Here is a 19,000-nt window from a genome sequence, read left to right as displayed (position 1 = left end):
ACACAAGCCCTTAAAAGAAACCTGGTAGTTTAGTGCGTGCCCTGTAATATCGTGACACCTGAACCAACTTCAGGGACTCCACTAGTAGCAGCCATCAGCCGGGGGCTAAGAGCCTCATCTCTTCCTCCCACAGACTCTTAGGTTGGACCTGATCAAAGCCACTTTCCAGGCATTTATTCTGATATTGCCTCAACTTCCTTCCTCTGGCTGACATGCCTCAAGGCTTCTGCTAATTCTCAAAGCTTGCCAGTCTTCCCCAAAATAAAAGTAGAGGGGATGTATAAGTTGATGCCTGACTGCGTGCCCACACTATGACCCTTCCCACCTTCTGGTCAGGGTACCAGCACCACCACAAACAAGAAAGGAGACAGACCTGAACCACCCTTGAAGAGAATCAAAAAAATAAAGATGAAACCTAGGGCTGGGAGGTAAGATTAAGCTATTTTTTTAGTCAGTCTAAGAGGGAAAGTTCCATCCATTTTCATTAGGGAAGCACTTTGGCCGTATCTCAGGTTTCACGGAGAGAGCAAACTCTGAAGGTTACCGTACCCTCACACACTGGCAGCACATAACACTCAGTGGACAGGTTAATATTCTTCTCTGTCCAGTGACCATGGCTCCTCATTATTTTCATAAGAAATAGGAAAAAATCCCTATTATACAGTGTGGGAAGAGAAGAAATACAGAAAGAACAGAATAAAAGAAATGAAGTCAACTGTAGTCCCATACCCATCTCCCTGCAGAACACAGAAAATATCTTGACCTGTCTCACTCTCTATTTTTGGACGTCCATTTAGAATTCAAAACATCTAGATGGTTGAGTGTATCAAATTATTAGCAATATCCAAGGAGCTGGAATGTTCTCTGCCTGCCCTACCCACACTGCTGCTCAAAAAGTTAAAGACTGGCAGTGTCCATGTACACCCCTCATCTTACCGGGGCACAAACTTTGCAAGTGCTCCCACACAGACAAACCCCTTCCATGTAAAACCTAAGCAATGCCAAGTTTCCACAACTAGTATAAAAAAAAAAAAAACAAACTAAAAATTCAGCATCTCAAACACCTGCACAAATACTCTCACTATACTTCAAAATTTGATTTAGCAGAGCACCCAGGTTTCACAGTTAGTTGCAGTGGTCAGAAATAGCTACGCTGGATTGATGTTCAAGGACCACAAGCAAAAGCCCAAAATAAATCGATGGGAACAAGTGAAAATGTTTCTGTAATCACAGAACAAATTCACTGACTTCACTGTAGAGCAGCAAGCCCTGATGTTGGTGGATGCTGGCTGGCAGACAAGAATTGAGGCAGGCCATTACTTTTTGCAGCATAAAGTCAAGGATAAAAGATATAAAAATTGAGAGACCTGCATTAGAAGTCTCACACACTGGCAAGTTATGGGATTTTGCAGGCAGGGAGGAAAACAGACTTAAAAGCTGCAATCCTAGTTATTTTTAGGGGTACAAATATTGCAGCTATGCTATAGATCTCTCAGCTGTATTAAAGAATCAGCGTTAGCCAAGTTTATTTGCGACAGAGCTAGGAGGAAGAGTGCAGCAGCAAAAGGTAACAGTCTCTTTATGACCATGGATAGAATAACTCCACAAAGCCATTCAGGCTGCAGGGACTGGTGTGGTTTTTTCCCTTCACAAACCAAAGTTGCCACCATTGTGTGGATTCATGGAACCTGCCTGGCTGCCAGCCAAGCCTCCCAAACCCCATCCCAAGCTCCGTCCTAGTGCCCAGGCACAGGGAAGAGCCCGCGCACACTCAGCACAGACTTAGGTGCACGCTGCTGAACCCCATCTCTCCACACTTGCATTTTACCTCTCTCTGTTCACTGCAGATCTTGCACAACCAAAGAGGACGTTTCTGGGTTCCACAGGTTTCTATTCCGCACTTGGTGCAAACTTTCTGAAACAAGGAGAAAGAGAAAAAAATTTTAAAAAAGGTGGCGTTAGCAACTCCCCACAGCCATATAGCCCTTGGGAGAGAGAAGATCAAGAAGCGTCTGTCCCAACAGTTCTGTTTTACTTTCCTTAAATACCTAAACATGGCAGAATTTTCTTATTTATCCTAGAGAACCACTGATTGGAGGTCTGCTTCACTGAACCACTGCTTCAAGTCTATATGGACATGAGACAAAGGCAAATCTACAGCACGGTCCTTGACTGCAGGGTGAGAAGAGAACTGCAAACCCCACGACCAACAGGCATATTTCTAGAACATTTTTTTATTTCTTTAAATCCTAAAGCCCAATCACTGTGGCATGGAAAGCAGCTGTAACCGAGTACAAAACAAGCACCAGTTTGTGCAAGACTGGAAATCCTCTCCTCCCTTTCCTCACATACATAGTCTTAAACCCCACGGCTTCCCCTCCATTTCAGCACGCACTCGGCAGCTATTGATTTGTGGCTGCTTGGGAAGCGGGCACGACCATGCCTACATGCACATTGCCTGAGCAGAATGCTCGATAGCACCGCACGGCCTCTATTGCTGTACAAGGGAACTTTCATGTCTCCGCTGGCATTACAAGCCATTTACAACCTGAATCACCTAATATCATATAATGAAGCTGATGTGTATCAGGCTTGGCTTACAGCTTGAATGAGAAATGGGATGAATTCTTTGATCCTCACAGAGCAAAAGCCACTCACAAGAGGGCCCTGGAGAGCAAAACCTTGCTTACAGAGACATGTGAATTTAATCTCCCCAGCTAAGGTTTTACATATCCTCCCGACCAGGCTGCTCCTCCTCTGAGCCAGGAGGTCTGTGTCGAGGGACGAAAGTCTCAGTGACTCACTCAGCCCTCAGTGCTCATGCCTGGATGAGGAGAGCAGCAAAACGATGGTACCTGAGGCAATGGCTTCATTGCATGAATAAATGCACCCAACTATTTTGGTCAGTGTAGTCCAGAGGCAGGTCTGTCCCTGACTCATGGTGCACAGAAAGTGGAGGCAGCACCAGCAGCCCCACAGAGGTTGGTGCTTCTCTCCATCTCTCTGTTCCTGTCCTTGCCCTCATCTTCCCAGAGAAATAAGGAACAACCTATTGGGTCTGGTGCATCAATACTCAACATGGTGCTACCTAGCCAACTGCAGATGCAATTAGCAGACACCACCCGAAGTGCCACAAATTCTCCCTTCATCAAAACAAAATTAGAGGGAGCAACTCAGTCTTAAATACCCTCAAAGATCCCAATCCCCACACGTATAGCACATTCAAACACTCCCTCTAGTGGAAGCTTCCAAGCGATTTTATTCCTAGCCATAAATTTTGGAAGTTCCAATATAAGCCAAGGCTTTCCTCATCCCCTTCTCTGCAGACTAACTGGAAAATTGAGTGTCACTCACAACCTCTGAGAAGAAAACATAAAAATCAAGGACATTAAACACAGACCCATTCCTCATTAAATACAAGATAAAGCACTTTCTTCTCCTACTTACACCTCACCTTTTATACATGACACTGATACCTTCTGCATGGTAAATGACACATTATGCTTTGTGTAACTACTGCTATTGTTAACACATCTGGATTTGCATACATCTTTGTCTTGCCGTAATGCATTTATTTCTAAGATAACAAAAATTAGTATTAAAAATATTCTTCATAAAACAGAAAGTGGTGCTTGGAAAATTGACCAGGCTACAAGAAACATAGAACCTCTATTCAGCAGAAGGGACTTGCTGAAGTTACATTCTTTGCTACGGTTCAGATGCATCATTACGACAATTCCCGTTATTAAATTAAATGGGTTGCAATGAGATGGTAACAGAGCAACACTAGCAAGAAAAATGTGAACTTTAAAAATCCATAATTCCCTGACAAGTCATTGCTTATTGCGTACAACGCTGCATGAGTGATGGATATCCCCGGACAAGAGGGGAAAAAAGCTTAAAGTAGCAGTCCATTCTGTGTGCTCTGCCAAAGGGTTGACTGTTCCCCGAGTTCACTCCACAACATTAAAAAGCAGCAAGGGGAGAAGCCCAGGGCACCCAGTCAGCATTGCCCTGAGCTCACACACAGCTGAAAAGTGCAGCCAAGCTGAAAGCAGCTGCAAAATGCACACTGGAAAAGTAGGGTCTCACCTTAAATCAACCTGGATATGAATCCTCCTGAACTGCCCAACAGACTCCAGAAAAAGAGGGAATAACCACAGGAAAACCCATCCCTTCTCTGGGGTTTTCTGGCCAGAGCCCTCCTGGAGCCCCAGGCTCACGCAGCCTCACCAGCTGGAGGGGTTACTACCTGCAACTGCCAGCGGACAGGGCAGGGAAGCGTCTGCACCAGCTTTTGCCTCCTCATTAGTGTACAAGGCTCACAGGAAGGAGGTTAGAAAGTGCTGTGGCAATGTGACCCAGCTGGCTTCGGACAAGGTGAGAGCAGAATCGCCAAGGGAAGAAGGCACAGATACAGCACATCCTGTTATTCTGTGTGCTTGAAATTCAGGAAACAGCTCGCCGTCTCCTGTCAGCCATCCCGCCCTTTACTCTCCACAGACGTGTGTGCACAGAGCCCATGCTCCTCTCCAAAAGAGCTGCCCTGTAGCTCTCGTTTACACCAGACCTTTCACTTCCCAGTACCTTACAGCTGCTTCCTTCTCCACCCCTTCCTAAAAAGCTACTTTATCCCTGGCTTAGAACCCAGGGGTTCAAAGATTTGTGTTTACTTTCCCAGTCCCTCCCTTACAAGCAATCCTCTGCATAACCCCTGCCTCAGTCAAGCTACTTCTGCAAACTGGATCCAGTGGAGAAACCCACTCGACGGCAAAGGCAGGACAGCTCACAGCAGCTCCCTGCCCAGCGCACACATATGGAGGGATGCTGGGACCTCGGTTCTGACTGCAAGGGGCACCCACCTCCCTGCCCTCTCTTACAAGAGCTCTAAGCCCAGCAGTGCTGCAGCCAACTGTGGAGCAGCGCAGGCCCAGCCCGGCAGCCTGCTCTGCATGAGAACTGCATCTCACAAACTCCAGCAGTGCCAGCATGAAAGGTTCTCCATCCTGGCCTGCAGCCAGCATGAAAGGTTCTCCATCCGGGCCTGCATGGCTGCTTAACCACAGAGGTGCCAACATGCAGCACTCCACGGCAAAGGAGCAGGTTTTACTAAGTGCTGTCCTGTGGACACCGTGAGACAGGGTGGGTGACACAGGCAAACGTGTCCTTGGCTCCAGTACCCACCAGGGTACCCTTCTACCCTACCACGAGCAAGTAAGAAACACTCCTGCACCCAGCAGGTACCCTCACCTCTCCCCAGGCAACACGCTGAGGCAAAGCCACTTACAGAGGTATCTCCCCAGGGAAAGATGGGCTTCAAGTGCAGGAAAAACAGCCTCCCAGCAGAGGGAGGATAAGGTGGTTGCCTTGGAGATCATCATCTCCACCGCAGTACAGATTAACCCCTTGGCTGCAGAGTCTAGACAAGCAACAATCATTCCCCAGGGTAGAACAGCAGTCTCCCTGCAAACTGCCACTGCCTCTCAAACAGCACCCGTGCAGTCCTGCCAACAACATACAAACACAAGCAGTCACAGATGCACAGGCTAATTTATGCATCAGGGTTGGAAACGTTACACTGGCTTGGAATTTGAAGATGGACTTGAGCCCTCTGAAGAGACACGTTACTGTAAGGTCCAAGGGCAGACCTTGCAGTAAATAACTGTAAAGCATGCAGACCCTTTTATGAGTTGCGTCTGATGGATGTACATTTCTGCCCCTTCTCCCACTCTGCAGCCCCAGAGTGGGAGATGCAGAGGGGGCTGATGCACCCTATCTCAGCACTGAGTGAAATTTAGGCTCTTTAGGATCCTGAGGAATAAGATAATCAGGATGCAAGACAAAACCTGATGGTCTGACAGCACCGATCTAGACAACTAGGGCCAAAATAACTCTGCAGAGCTATCTAGCTCCCAAGAGGCCTGGAGGCCTTTTCTGGACAGATTTGCTACCAGGAACAGGCAGAACCTGTGTGACCAAACCCACCTTTTTGCAATCCTGACAAAAGACTGACGTGCTGCCCAGCAGCCCAAGCAATTCACCGCAGAGCAGACACTGGGAGAGGCCGTTCCCCATCACGTTCTTTCTCATGTTCTCCAGCCGCTCCACCAGGCGCCTGTGGGGAACGAGGCAGAGCAGAGGTCACAGCACTCACCTTGGAAGTTGAAGCACACGGTACTGAGGCATGCTGAAAACCTGCAGACGTGTGCTCCAGACTCAGCCTACCTTTGCTGCTTCTGGGCAGTTTTGGGCCCCTTGCTGGGACCATACGTACTTTCACTTCAGCCTCTGCACTCAGTGTTTCCTATCAGCTGGCTCTTGGTCTTCAGGGGATACAAACCTCTGTAAGTCCACCTACCGATGCTAACCAAGCCCAGAATAATCAAAACTGCGAATAACACCGACAGGCCTGACTCAGCTTGTGGGTGCAGGGCAGACAGCTCACAAGAGGGGCTTGGTCCCACACCCTTCAGGAGCTCCATGTCACCTGGGCCACACAGCCTCAGCACAATGATTTCCTGCTTGTAGAGCAAGAAAAGCGTTTAGTGCTTTAGTCAGACAGCACTGGGAAAGGGCTTAGACCTGCCAAGCCCTGCTCCATTTTTACATACACTCCCTGAAAGCAGCACTGCAGGCACATGACTTGTCTACATCCCGTTAGAAGCAGGAACACCAGACTGAGGCCATCAGACCAGAATGAGCCTGGCTGCAGTACAGGAATGCCAGTAACTGCTCCCTGCTTCGTTCCACAGCCTGCTTGGAAGACAGGAAGCACATATGTATGCACAATGTCCGCAGCAGCAGGACTACGAAAGGAAAGGAAGGCGGGATAAGCAATTAGGATGCAGGATGTGGAGAGCATGCAGAGCAGGGCTGCTGTCATGAGATCACTGCTTGGCAATTCTCAGGCATCCATTTGTAGATGGGGACGGTAACAGCCGGGCCATTTTTATCAGAGGCAGTGACCAGCCGCAGCCATGCGTGTGCATGCAGCTCAGGAAGGAAAAGCAATCCTGCTATCCATGCAGCCCCATTCTCATTAGAGCTAATGTCCCATCAACCAAGTCCCATACCGAGAGGAAGGCAAGGTCTGTTTGAAAGAGGCACTGCCTACGGTGATAAGGTCAGACAGCGCAGCCAGGCTGAGCCATCATTAGTGGGTTTATGATCCTTGACTTCAGCACAAGAGAACTCCCAGGAGTTAACAAAGGCATTTCAGAGAATGCTTCAGCACGGGAACAGCAAGGCTCTCGCTTTCTGCGGCTACACCAACAACTGCATAGGAACAATCGGCCCCTCAGGGTCTCTGGCTGCTTCTAGGGCTGTTGGGCCATCCCATGTATCACATAAACATCACTGTCCGTTCTCATTAGCACTCACTACCATCCACTGCACAGAAAGCACAGGGGCAGAGCGAAGCACTGGGGCAGGAAGCTGGACACGGGCTGGGAGTCACTTCTGTTTGTGAGACGGGAAACACCAAATACTGCTGGGAAATGCTGCAGGACTGCCGAACTCCCCGTCTTTAAAGACAGTCAGTGTAGGATGACCACAGATGCAGCTGAGGCCAGACCTCCAGCAGGATTGAAAGCAAATGGAAATCTGCAGCAGCAAAAAGGAAAAGGATGCCCGTAAATTAAATAATTCAAGCTAGCAAACCCCTTCCAGAGGACTTGGCCAACTAGAACATAAACTCATTCACTGCTCCAGGCAAAATCCCAGGGGGCTGCCACAGACAGGGGAAAATTTAACTGTGCTACCAGCAGCAGTTTCTGAGCCGTGCCGTCCACTAGCAGTGGGTGCAGCTGCGCAGCTCGGCATCTTCCCCAGCCTCTACCAGAGCTGCTGGGGCAGCTGCCTTAGCAGAGGCTGCATTTACCAGGGACTGCGTCAGTGGCTGCAACCACAGCAAGCGCCACGGCTCAAAGGCGGCACGAGAAAGGCTGGAGACACGGAGAGAAGGAAAACATCACATCCTTCCCAATGCTCATCCCCTCCAAACAAGCAACATGGGAGGGGAAAATAACTGACCTAAGGGGGATGCTCTGACTGATGGAGGCTGAGCTCAGGCAGCCAGGAGAGCCACTCCTCTGTCTGCACTGACCTTTCCTTCTGAGGGAAGGGGACAAATGAACGTGACTGTACCCGATGCGCTGCTGCTCGATGAGGTCCAATTTCTCCGCCTTGCGGATGACTTCCAGAATGACCTCAAGTTCCTGCGGGCTCAGAGCTTGCATCTTCCTCTGCTTCTCAGTCTGGAACGTGTGCACTGACCAGCCCGTCTGGAGCCTGTGGGAGGGGGTGGAGGGCAGAATTAAACTGTGAAAGGAAAGCACAAAACCCCTGCCCTGCCCGGCACACAGAGCCTGAGTGAGCCTTCCATCAGAGAAGTCTGTTCTCTGGTTAACGCCCAAAGCAGGAGTCTCTTCTCACTGACCAGATCACCATGTCACTCCCCCAGCAGCACTGAGTGCTGCACTCTCTCTCCCTGCCCTCTCATTTCCCTTTCAGCTCCAGTTTGTATTTTACCACTCCATGTCCTCACTCCTGTTTGGCTCTGCCCATAAAGAAAACGAGTGCACCTAGGGCTGGCTATCCTGGGGCATCCTTGCCGACACGGGGACTGATGCCAGACACCACAAATGCCAACAGCAGACTCCAGAACACAAGGATTACCTAAACCCTCCTCCCTCCAGATCACACAATTCTAAGGTCCTCAGGTTCAAACACACAAAGCACCAGACACACTTGGAAATACAAATTTGGCAGCTTCATCCCTTGGTCTAACCCAGGCCCACATAAGGACTTCAGCAAGCCGCTTCCCTCCATGCCTCACATACAGCAGCAGATATTTCTCCTTAGCTCACTTGGGGACAGGCAGGAGCTTTCACAGCTCAATTAATTACCATTCAGTGGGGGTTAAGAAGTCACGGCATAAAGTCACAGCTGCTAGCAGAATGCAGAGCACTATCAGACACAGCTGTCTCCATAAGGCTTTCAGGTGAAGGCTGGGGAAGTGGCAGCAGTGTGCACTGTTCACACTCAGGCAGTCCCTTCAGACGCAGGGTGACCTCCTATTTTCTAACACTCTGCAGCAGGCTGACCCCAGAGGTTCAGACGAGAGCAGAGGTGGCAGTGGCAGGGTACTGGCTGCCAGAGAAGGAAAGCATCCAAGAAACAAATGCAATTCTAGTGCTTGACTCATCACCATCCCTTTTGTCTTTAGGTTATGCAGTAATTTAACTTCAGGGGAAAATGAGATCAAACGACAAGTTCCTAAAACAAAAGAGTGCTGGCAGCTGGGGGCTGCTATCAATTATATTTAGGGTGCTGCAGAGATACAAGCCTGCCTCTAAGCCCTTCCTTTAACCCAGGGGAGGGCTGGTGGGATGGATTCCCACCACATGCCAGCCACGCTGCAAACTCCGCTGCAGGCTGGCAGCTCCGAGCAGCAGCCAAGCACCGAGCCTCAGCTTTGCAGGCTCCTGTCCCACCCTGGCAGCACACTCCTAGGGTACAGAAGGGTCTGCGTGACATGGCAAACTCCTGCCTCCCAACCAGGCTGTGGATGAGGCCAGTGGGCCAGAGCTCCACAGAGATACTGGGAAACCCTTCAGGCTGGAGCTGAGGCTGGAAGGAGAGGAGGGGGGTGGCAAGGACTCACTTGGCACGCAGTGCCAGCTGCCGGTCGTTGGGGCACACCCACTGGCCCGTCCCGCTGCCAAAAATCGTGTCGGCCATGGCACCAGGCTGGGGAGGAGAGGCAGGGATCACACCTGTAAGAAGCAAACACCAGCACTGAGCACAGCTGCCACCCCACCCTGAAGAAAGCACAGGGCAGCGCTAGGCACAGCCTTATTAACCATTCCGAAGGGCTGCTCGTCTGGCAAGCAAAACAAAGGTGATCTGCTGGCATCGCACACGGTGGAAGTAGACAGACTCTCACCCATAGACAGCGATAAAAACATACCATCATCCTCGTAAAATATAAGCCAATAAATACCTTCAAATACCTTGAAGACAAGGCTGCAAGTTTAGGTTTTATGGTACTCTGCAAAAAGCCAGAGTCTCTTTGTCAGTTCTGATTCTTCATTTCGAACTAGAGAAAAGCATTGTTTGTAAGAATAATCTCTGTCCCATCACCTCTAGAGCCCCACGCTGCAGTACTGACAGAGAAAGCCACTCTAAAGGACACAAAGAAGCTACACTTGCCTTTTTTACCTCTTAATGGGGTAACAAACAAAAACCCACGCGACAATCAGCGTGAATAGTGGCAAGTCATTTCGTTCATTAAAACTGCCTCCATAATAGCCTGATATTTATAACTACAGCCTACAATAGCAGCTTGTTTGCATTCTCTGATGTTTAAGACAGCACCTCTTTCAGCAGACCTCCTACTGCGGCTCCTGTAACCAGCACGGTCACACCAGTGATTCCTTGTGTTCGACGACAATCTCACTGTGAACTGATCAGTAAAGGCAGTAAGAGCCAACTTCCACATGCTCACGGGAGAAACGCACCCCCAGAAGAGACTTTGCAGCTAAGCAGTTCCAAGTCCTACCAGCAGCTCAGATGAAAGGAAAGCACCAAGGGACAGGCACAACCAAAAGATTTCAGTGGATGCAAAACTAATCTTGATGTACTGAGCTTTCCTCCAGCTGGATTTATTCTCCAGCAGAGCAAGTGTCTCATGAGCCCTAATGCCTAAGTTTCCAGATATTAATACTTACCTTTCCCAGAACAGATACTTGCCAGCTTTGAAACCGTACCTGCTGGACAGAGATAACGTGTTTCATGCTGTTTGGCAAACACAAATCAGATACAATAGCAGGCAAGGTATAGCACCTGCCAACTGTGCAGTAGTTCCCAAGAAAACACATGTTCCAGTCCCAATCCACAGCACACTTACCCCAGCAGTACCCGTGGTTCAGCGTGCTGCACCTCCGCTTGCTATCTACTGCTGACACACGGAGCTTTCTGCTTCTGTGCCAGGCTCGGAGGCATCACAGGCTGCGTGGCCTTGGCCCTCTTACATAGGCAGGCACACAGCTTGTGCAAATCAATCTCTCTCTCCCTAGGCTGAGCTCGCATGTGCCACACACACCACACACAACCCCCAGCACAGAAAGACCAACCTGTGTTAGAGAACTGACAGCTATCTCCTGCCAAACCCCACAACAGCCTCAAGAGCCCAAACGGTTACAAACAACGAACCAGTTCCTTCCTCTCTGACCATCCAATATCTAGAAAGAGTCTGGAAACTCATCATGTACAACAGGCAGGAGAGAAGAGGAGGAATTCCACACGAAGCACAAATTTCAGTGCAGGGGGACAGGTGCATAAAAAGGGTGAAGGCTCTAACAACTCAGCATAAAGCTCAGCAGCACGGTCCGTACAGTAAAGCAAGGCATGGAGGAGATGGGATGCTGCAAGAAAGGTTCGGTAGATAAAGAGGGTTCAGACAGGAAGGACAGACAGAAGTGTTGCAGACAATTATTTAAACCTTTACTACATTAGTTAGGGTGATCACTTTTAAAAAGGGATCATCCCTAGAAGAAATCTTTGAACCCTGGCATCTTCGATTTACCAACTACTTTCACCGCTCTGCTCAGTGCCACACATGCTGTTGGTTTGCATTTCCATTTTGTCCCAGAAGTAGCTCCCGCTCTTTTCATCTTCCTCACGATCTCAAGCAAGGAGAGAATGCAGTCCTTGCACATGTTCCACAGCAGCTCACAAAACAGCAAAAGAATACAGAGGCTCCTGCCCCCGGGTCACTGTTAGAAGCAGAGAGAAGCTACAATTTCACACAGAAAGGCTGACCTGGGATTTTCCAGATATTTTCCAAGCCTGTGATGTGTTGTTACAGGATTATATGCACATGTACCCACACACACAAATGCATATATTAAATTACTCGAGATATACCACATACTCTTCCCTCCCACTCACGCACACCTGAAGAATAGCACAGCCCACGCAATGTCCAGTGGCGAGGCTGAATGCACACAACCATACCGACGTGACCGGCGCTTGGCAGCCATCGGATGTTTAGCATAAAAGCTAGAGCTGGAGATGAGCCCCATACCATGGTCAGGGCGGAGGAGTTTGCTTTGCCAGCAGCTGCGCTTTCAGGGTGGAAAGCAGTGCTGAATACATCTGCCCCTCCTCTGCAGAGCTTTATCTGCTCCAACAGAGCTGAAGGCAAGTCAGAATAGAGCACATCAGCTAAGCATTTTTCTCAGGAGAGACCCAAACACATTCTCCAGCCTTATACCACAGTGCGCTTTTCTCAGCATGACTGAACAAAAACAAGCGATGTCATGCTCTTTTGCCTCTTGTTACTCAGCATACGGTTTCTGTTCTCCACCATTCCCTGAGCAGCATCTGCAAAGGGAGAAGGAAAACAAAACACAGCCTAGAGATCCATCATATCCCAAAACAGTTTTCCGATAGATTATCCCCTAAAATATTTACAGGAGCATTTTCTTTTGGCAGCACTGGGTATCTGCTGCTCCCTCTGATGTAAACTGGCATTGCAGGTGGCTTTGCACCTTTGCCTCTGAAAAAAGCCCAGTGTGGTTTGACACAAGCACCTTGGAGAAGGAAACAAGAATGACATGGGACTGCCGGCCACAGTCTGCTGGGGCAGAAACAGGAGCACTAGCAGGACTGGAGGGAAAGGAATATTTTGCATGGCCACGGGAATGATGCTAGAGAAATGGTACCAGTATCTGGAAGGCATGAAACATCCTCCCTTTTATCTCTGTACAGGACAAGAAGTACGGTGGAATCAGCCTAATCAGAAACACTAAGATAACAAAACCACGCCAGCCAAGAGAGTCATTTCTCCGGGCTGTGGTGAAACATCCCTCTCTTGCAGTCAGCCTTTACTGCATCCTCTCTCAAAAATGCTCCAGTTAGCACCTACCTCAGCGAGCCAACCCCTCCCTGTTCTCTGCTCCTCTCAACAAGCTGACAAAGGGCAGAAGCAGCCAGTCTCTAGCAGTGAGAGAGCAAGAGAAATCCACAGCTCTTAGTCCTCCTGCAAGTACACTGCATACAGAATAAAGGGGAAGCACAAGTACTTAGTGTTAAAGAAAGGAAACTTCCCACTCCAATATTCTGCTTTTTACTTGAATTAAGAATTAAAAGGGAGCGCTTATCTATACTCTATGACCTGCTTTAAAAACCCTCCACCTGTTTGTTCCTTTCCTATGATGGAGGAAGTCATGTGAAACAAAACCTCATTAAATCTGAGTCCACCTGGCTGCCCTTGGCATAGAAGCTGAGGAGCACTGCAAGGAAGGAGTGCTGCTCCGCAGGGAGCCAGCCATTTGCATGGGGCCAGGAGCATTTCAGATGATGCCTAACTGAGCACAACTCTGCCTGCAGCTCTGACGTAGCACTGCTTCTGCTGTCTCCATGATGAGACTTAGACTCTGCAGCCAGAGACCGTGGCTTCAGTCTGCGAGGGAGAAATCTTGCGGTAGGGTCTGAGCAAAGGGAACAGCGGCAGGGTCACACTGGTGACTTGGCCCCACATCCCTGCAGAACAACAATGAGACAGCAAAGTGAGCAGGATCTTCCCCACTTCTTGGCCTGGAGGATGAAGGTGGGCTGCAGCCAGCTGTGGGGCAGCACTTCCTCCAGGAAGTGCTCTTCCACGCTACCAAACCACACAGCCATGGATCCTGTGGCCAGCACACCTTCCCAAAGCAGCAGCAGAACAGCAGCAGGAGGTGTTTCTGGAGGTACTCCTGATCCATGTTCCAATAACCAGTACATTTGGCACCAACTACAAATGGCGGCCGCGATGGCGGAAGGTTGCCACGTCGGTACATCCCAGAGCTAGCCCTGGCTGACAGGAGTACACAGACACAGCCCTTTGACATGATGCTCTTCAAAGAATTTCAGGCTCTTCTGTGAAAGAAGGTCAGTTTTCTCAGCAGAGTAACAACAAGACCATCACATATCTTTACCTTAATAATGGAGTGCAGTCATAGCAGGTCATGCCAACGGTCCAGTGAGCACACCACCTGCTATCTGACCAGCCCCAAGAGCAGATGCTTCAAGAGTACAAGAACAGAGCCCAACACAGCAATACTTTTCCAGAATAACCTCCCAGCCTCCAGAGATTCCTGGATCATGCACTCCCTGAGCCAGGCTGTAGCTCTGTATTTAATACCCTTAACATTTTTCTGTCCCAAATTTATCTGCTTGCTTTTTCAGCTCATATACACTTTTAGCATCATCTTGATACACCAAGTCCCTTCCCCACTCCTCCACCTCAAACACATTTTGACTTTACCTTGACTACATCAAAGTTAAAACTGAAGGGTCTTGTTGACATTGAGGGAGTCATTGCAGGAGAAAACACCTCCTCACGGCAGCGAAAGCACAGCCTGCACAAGCCCTCCTGCAGCTGGGCTGATTACAGGTGCCCACGAAGCATGAATTCCTCCGAGCCCTGCAAATGCAAAAATGTCCTATACAGGCCCATAAGGAGCTCTCCAGTCAGCTTTCATTTGCCTGGTTATTTCAGCTAAGCAGCTTGTGTCTATATTAATTTGTTTTTATAGGAAATTAATTAGGCAATTTTTTTTAAATACCTCATTTAAAAAATAAAAATTAAACAGTTGGCCAGAGACGAGTTCCCAATTCCCAAGCCGAGCTGTGCCGGTGTAATTAACTCGCCTGCTTTGAGGGCGTCACCTTCCCCAGGACTCCCAGCTTGCACCAGGTACCGTGCTGGCCTGTTTTTCCTTTTAGCTGCTGCTCCCTCAAAGAGGCAGTGTAATTACTCTCTGCTCTGCACACCAGACCCCATTATCCCTGGGAAACCTTAGCAACTAAGTGAGTGTTTGCTCTTGTTGCTATGACAGAGGATAAATGACTAGCGGAGATAGATAAGGTTAACCCAGCCTCTGCCTCCCACCCACCGCTGGCCAGTCCCTTTTCCTCCCAGACACTAGTCACGCAGCAGGGTGACAAGTACGAGCAGGCAGGGAAAGGCTATTTAGTCCAGATGCAAGTCTTCCCCTCATGTTTTAAAGATCTTACTGCTACAGTTGTATTTCAAAGCACACGACTGTTTTAAAGTGACAGAATAACCCTTGTGGCTACAGAAGACACACACTTGACTTTCAAGATAACGGCCAAGTCTCAGAGCCAAAGAAGGGGAGTAACTGTGCCTGTACAAGTGCTGGCCTGAATCAGGGCTTCATAAAAGTTTTTCCTCACACACAAACCACTTTGAACTGCCCCTTCACACCTACACCTAGCAGTTTGTCAGCTCCTCCAGTGGCAAAGGAGCCTGCTGTAAACATTGACATTTTATAGGGGCTGAGCGAGCAGGAAGCACAAGTGCGGTAGAGCCAAGCGATTCTCATCACCTTCCTGCTGCCCACTCTCAGGAAGGGAGAGAGCTGAGCTGGTGCACAGGAGCACAGCTGAGAAACGGCCTTTTGCCATTTCTTACTGCGACAAATCCCCACAAACCCCTAACAGCAGATGGAGAGCCAAGTGACACAAGGAATCCAATATGATCAGACTTGACTTGCAGCTCTGCGGCTTGGGCCAACAGAGACAAGGAAAACACAATGTCCAAATAAACACCACAAAGCCTTGGCAAGCTTTGGGACAACAACTTAAGAACCCAATTAGACAGACTTTCTCCAGTCTGTCTCACCATGAAAGCTCAATTTAAGCAGTACCAGCGCCAGCAAAATAGGGAAAACCTCATTCAGAGCCATGTATTCAGATCATGTGTTTGGCCCAGCCCAAATTAAACACAAACAGGCCACAGCACATAGAAAGTGAGAGGTGTCATTATCACGTAAGGCCAAGCTGGAAAAGCAACAAGTGAGGATGAGGTTTGGGGAGAAAAACAAAGGAGGGTCCCATGCACCAGAACCAGAGCTGCTTCCCAATCCGAGCAGCAGTGGCAAGAAGCCTAACTGCTTTTAAGACAGAGCTTGTTAAAGAGCTTATGAAATACAATGCCCTGGAGGTCCATGGCAGTCCTGTGAGTGAGAAGATAAAATCAATTCTACGGGGAAACCGACATACAGTACCAACAATCCTGTATTAATGAGAGGCACTTACTGGCGTGGCTACTTGATATATGGTAAGCTATAAAGAACCAGTTTTTGCCCAAGCACAGCAGTCTTCCGGCTCCCTAGCACCCTACGATGCTGGGGAGGAGAGCCAGCACTATTCCACCTGCCAAGGTGTATATTTATTTATCAGACTTTGGCCCTATTTCCTTCTGATCCCCAGCCAGCCAGGTGCGTGTTGCAAAGTGAATAATTCATGAAGACAGCAGGCTCTTTCTGACTCACGTTCTGGGGCAGGTTGATCTGGCATAGGCCTAGGAGAATCAAATTAGCATCTAAATGGCCAATTAGAGAGACTCATTTCACTATTCTGATATGCTAAAAAGCTCAGGAGGCCTTCTTCATCTGGAGGTTGGTGGGGGTGGCACCTCCCAGCCTCCAGAGACGCATCAGGTTTCTTAGAAAGAATTGGACATAGCAGGGAAGTACTGAGCACAGGCCAGCATTTGTCAAAGAATCCCTTGCAGGAGAACCACGTGCCAGTGTATTTCGCGGGTAACCTCAAGTGAACCAGGAAAAGCATGTTCACGGCCGGTGGAGAAACTGCTGAGCAGCCTGACCCCAGGCCTTGCCAAAAACTCGCTATCCAGCACAGCTCCGAGCCACAGGCCTGCCATCACATCCGGAGGATGAAATACCCTTTGTCAGCATCCTTCAGCTCAAGTATTGGGTTCAGGCATCCTAGGAAGCCTTTGAACAGCACATAAGCATGGCCAGCAGTAACTCCAAGATCTTCATCACCCCAAACATTGTTGGTACGAGCAAAAAGCAAGCCATGGACTTTGACCAGACCCTGCGGAGTACCTGACTCAAGCTGCAGTAGACTAAAAACCCTGGGGTGGGCACAGCATGTTATTCTTACAGCACCCATCACCCCCTGTCAGAGTGCCCAAAAGAACCACAACAATCCATCCCACGTAAGATGCACATGGCTGCTCCCACCACACAACATGCACAAGCCCAACAGCTCTCAAAAGCACGCCGGGGCTGATAATTTTTTCGATGGAGCACGTCACTTTCAGCCTCCCACTTCTGGCTCGTTTCCCCCCACGCCTCTGCCAATTACTTTCTGTTACCTTCAGGAGGCTGAATTCCACCTAAATTCAGCTTTGTGCAGTTCACCTGGCTGTGTTTCTGAGCTGCTTTCGGCAGCATTTTAGCTAAGACTCTCTCACCAGTGGAGCTCCGGGTCGGGGCGCCCCAGGGCCCCCCAAAAGCTGCTCCCCTGTCCCAGCTCGCCAGGGGAAGGGGCCGTACCCCACGGGCCCCCGGACAACGCGCTTTCCCTCCAGGTATCCAGCACGTACCAACACCTGAAACTCTGCTTCAAACTCCGCACGAAGCGCCTGTGCACCCTCCCGGCAGAGAGCTGCACCGCCCGCTGCCCCCGGCGCGGCGTCCTCCCCGCTCACCCACCTGTCCCGCTCTCGCACCCGGCCTCGCTGCCCCGGTAAAACTCGCGGCCGGCTCCGCCACGGGCCACGCTGGGACGCGGCGCGGAGCTACCCCCACCGCGGACAACGCGGAAACGGAGCGCACCTGCGCCGCGCTGCCGCCGCCGCCGCCTCCTCCAGCCCCGGCGGCGCCGCCCGCTCCGCGCCCCGCCGCGCTGCTCCGCTCCGCGCCCCCCCCCCCCGCCCCGGGCCCGGGCACCCCCTGGCGGCGCCGCGCCGCACCCGCCCCGCCAGCGCCGGCCGCCTCCAAGGCCCGGCTCGGAGCTTCGGGACTCGGAACGGGGCCGCCCGGGAGGGCTGAGGGCAGCAGCCGAGGTGTGCGGTGGGACCGGCCGGCCGTGCCCGGGGGCTGCCAAGGCGGAATAAAACCTACTTAAAAAAAAAAACCAACCGAACTCTAAACAAGGAAAGCTGGTAGGAAAAAAAAAACCCAAAACCAAACAACCAAACCCGAAAAACAAAACAGAAAGACCCAAAACCAAACCAAACCCAAAACACATACCCACCCAAACAAAACAAACCCCCCAAAACCAAAGAAACACCCAGAACAACAAAAAAACCCCAAACAAAAAACCCACCCAAAGAAAGCACCCTCCCCCCAAAAAAACCAAAAAACCCCAAACCAAAACCCTGAAGGAAAAAAACCCCAAGAAACAACCAACCACACTCACAAAGCAAAAACCAACCCCACCGCAAAAATTAATTTTGCAGGGAAAAAAAAAGTTCAACAGCACCCATAGCAAAGCAAGGTGACCTGCTGAGCCGGGGACAACCACAAGGAGCTTGTATCGTTGAAAAAATGAAGGGCTCAAATCTTCAGAGGAATCCTAATCACAGACACCAGCTACAGAAGGTTCCCTGGGATTCCCAGCACAATTTGGTCTCACTTTTTTTTGTTTATAGTAAAACTGTTCCACCCAAGACTGCTGTGGATGGTCCTGTGAACGGGCTCCCCGTGTCAGTCTGCAGGAGGGCTTGCAAACCAGGTACAACGTGGACCCAACGTGGACGGAACGTGGATGGAACGTGGACTCAACGTGCCAAGATAAACCCAGCCAACCTGTTTAAACCAACTCACTGCACACTGAGTGAGGGACCAAGGGGCTGGTGTGGCTTTTCTTCTGCTTTCAACAACTGCTTGTAGCCCACTCCCTCATGCTTCATCGTAATAAAACACATCTTGCTTTGCATTTTGGAGAGCTGTACGAGTGCTAATTACTGTGCTGTACAGCACAGGGAGGGTGGGGCGGGGGGGAGCAGAGTGCTTGGTGAAGTGTCAGCCTGGGATCACACTGCGAGTCAACAGAAAACCACAGGAAAACAATTATTCCTTTGCACTAGCCTGTGAACACAGAAATTAGGGCTCATTACTGTCTAAATGTCCAGTGGATGCAGTGAGTAAATTTGCCATGTGACAGGGAGGGAGGG

General features: G+C 49.9%; 1 protein-coding gene across 10 annotated transcripts in view; it reads right to left on the bottom strand.

Annotated features, from left to right (window-relative positions):
* RPH3AL (rabphilin 3A like (without C2 domains)) overlaps positions 1-17,741 on the bottom strand; it is a 42,070-nt gene extending 24,329 nt beyond the window's left edge. For 2 of the 10 annotated variants that reach the window (XM_054847707.1, XM_054847710.1), the window contains exons 1-5: positions 17,535-17,661; positions 9,665-9,776; positions 8,146-8,289; positions 5,986-6,115; positions 1,829-1,915 (exon numbers count right to left, since the gene is read on the bottom strand). In XM_054847707.1, coding sequence (XP_054703682.1) covers positions 1,829-1,915; positions 5,986-6,115; positions 8,146-8,289; positions 9,665-9,741 — 438 coding nt within the window. In that variant the 5' untranslated portion in view covers positions 9,742-9,776; positions 17,535-17,661. Of the gene's footprint in view, positions 1-1,828; positions 1,916-5,985; positions 6,116-8,145; positions 8,290-9,664; positions 9,777-10,377; positions 10,706-10,730; positions 13,924-14,311; positions 14,471-17,534 lie in introns of those variants that run through there. The other 8 variants (XM_054847706.1, XM_054847708.1, XM_054847705.1 and 5 more) reach the window with 8 other exon arrangements.
* Positions 17,742-19,000: the final 1,259 nt, after the last annotated feature.

Source organism: Grus americana, chromosome 19 (assembly GCF_028858705.1).
Source record: "Grus americana isolate bGruAme1 chromosome 19, bGruAme1.mat, whole genome shotgun sequence".
NCBI classification, from domain to species: Eukaryota; Metazoa; Chordata; class Aves; order Gruiformes; family Gruidae; genus Grus; species Grus americana.
This window is presented reverse-complemented; position numbering and strand designations above follow the sequence as displayed.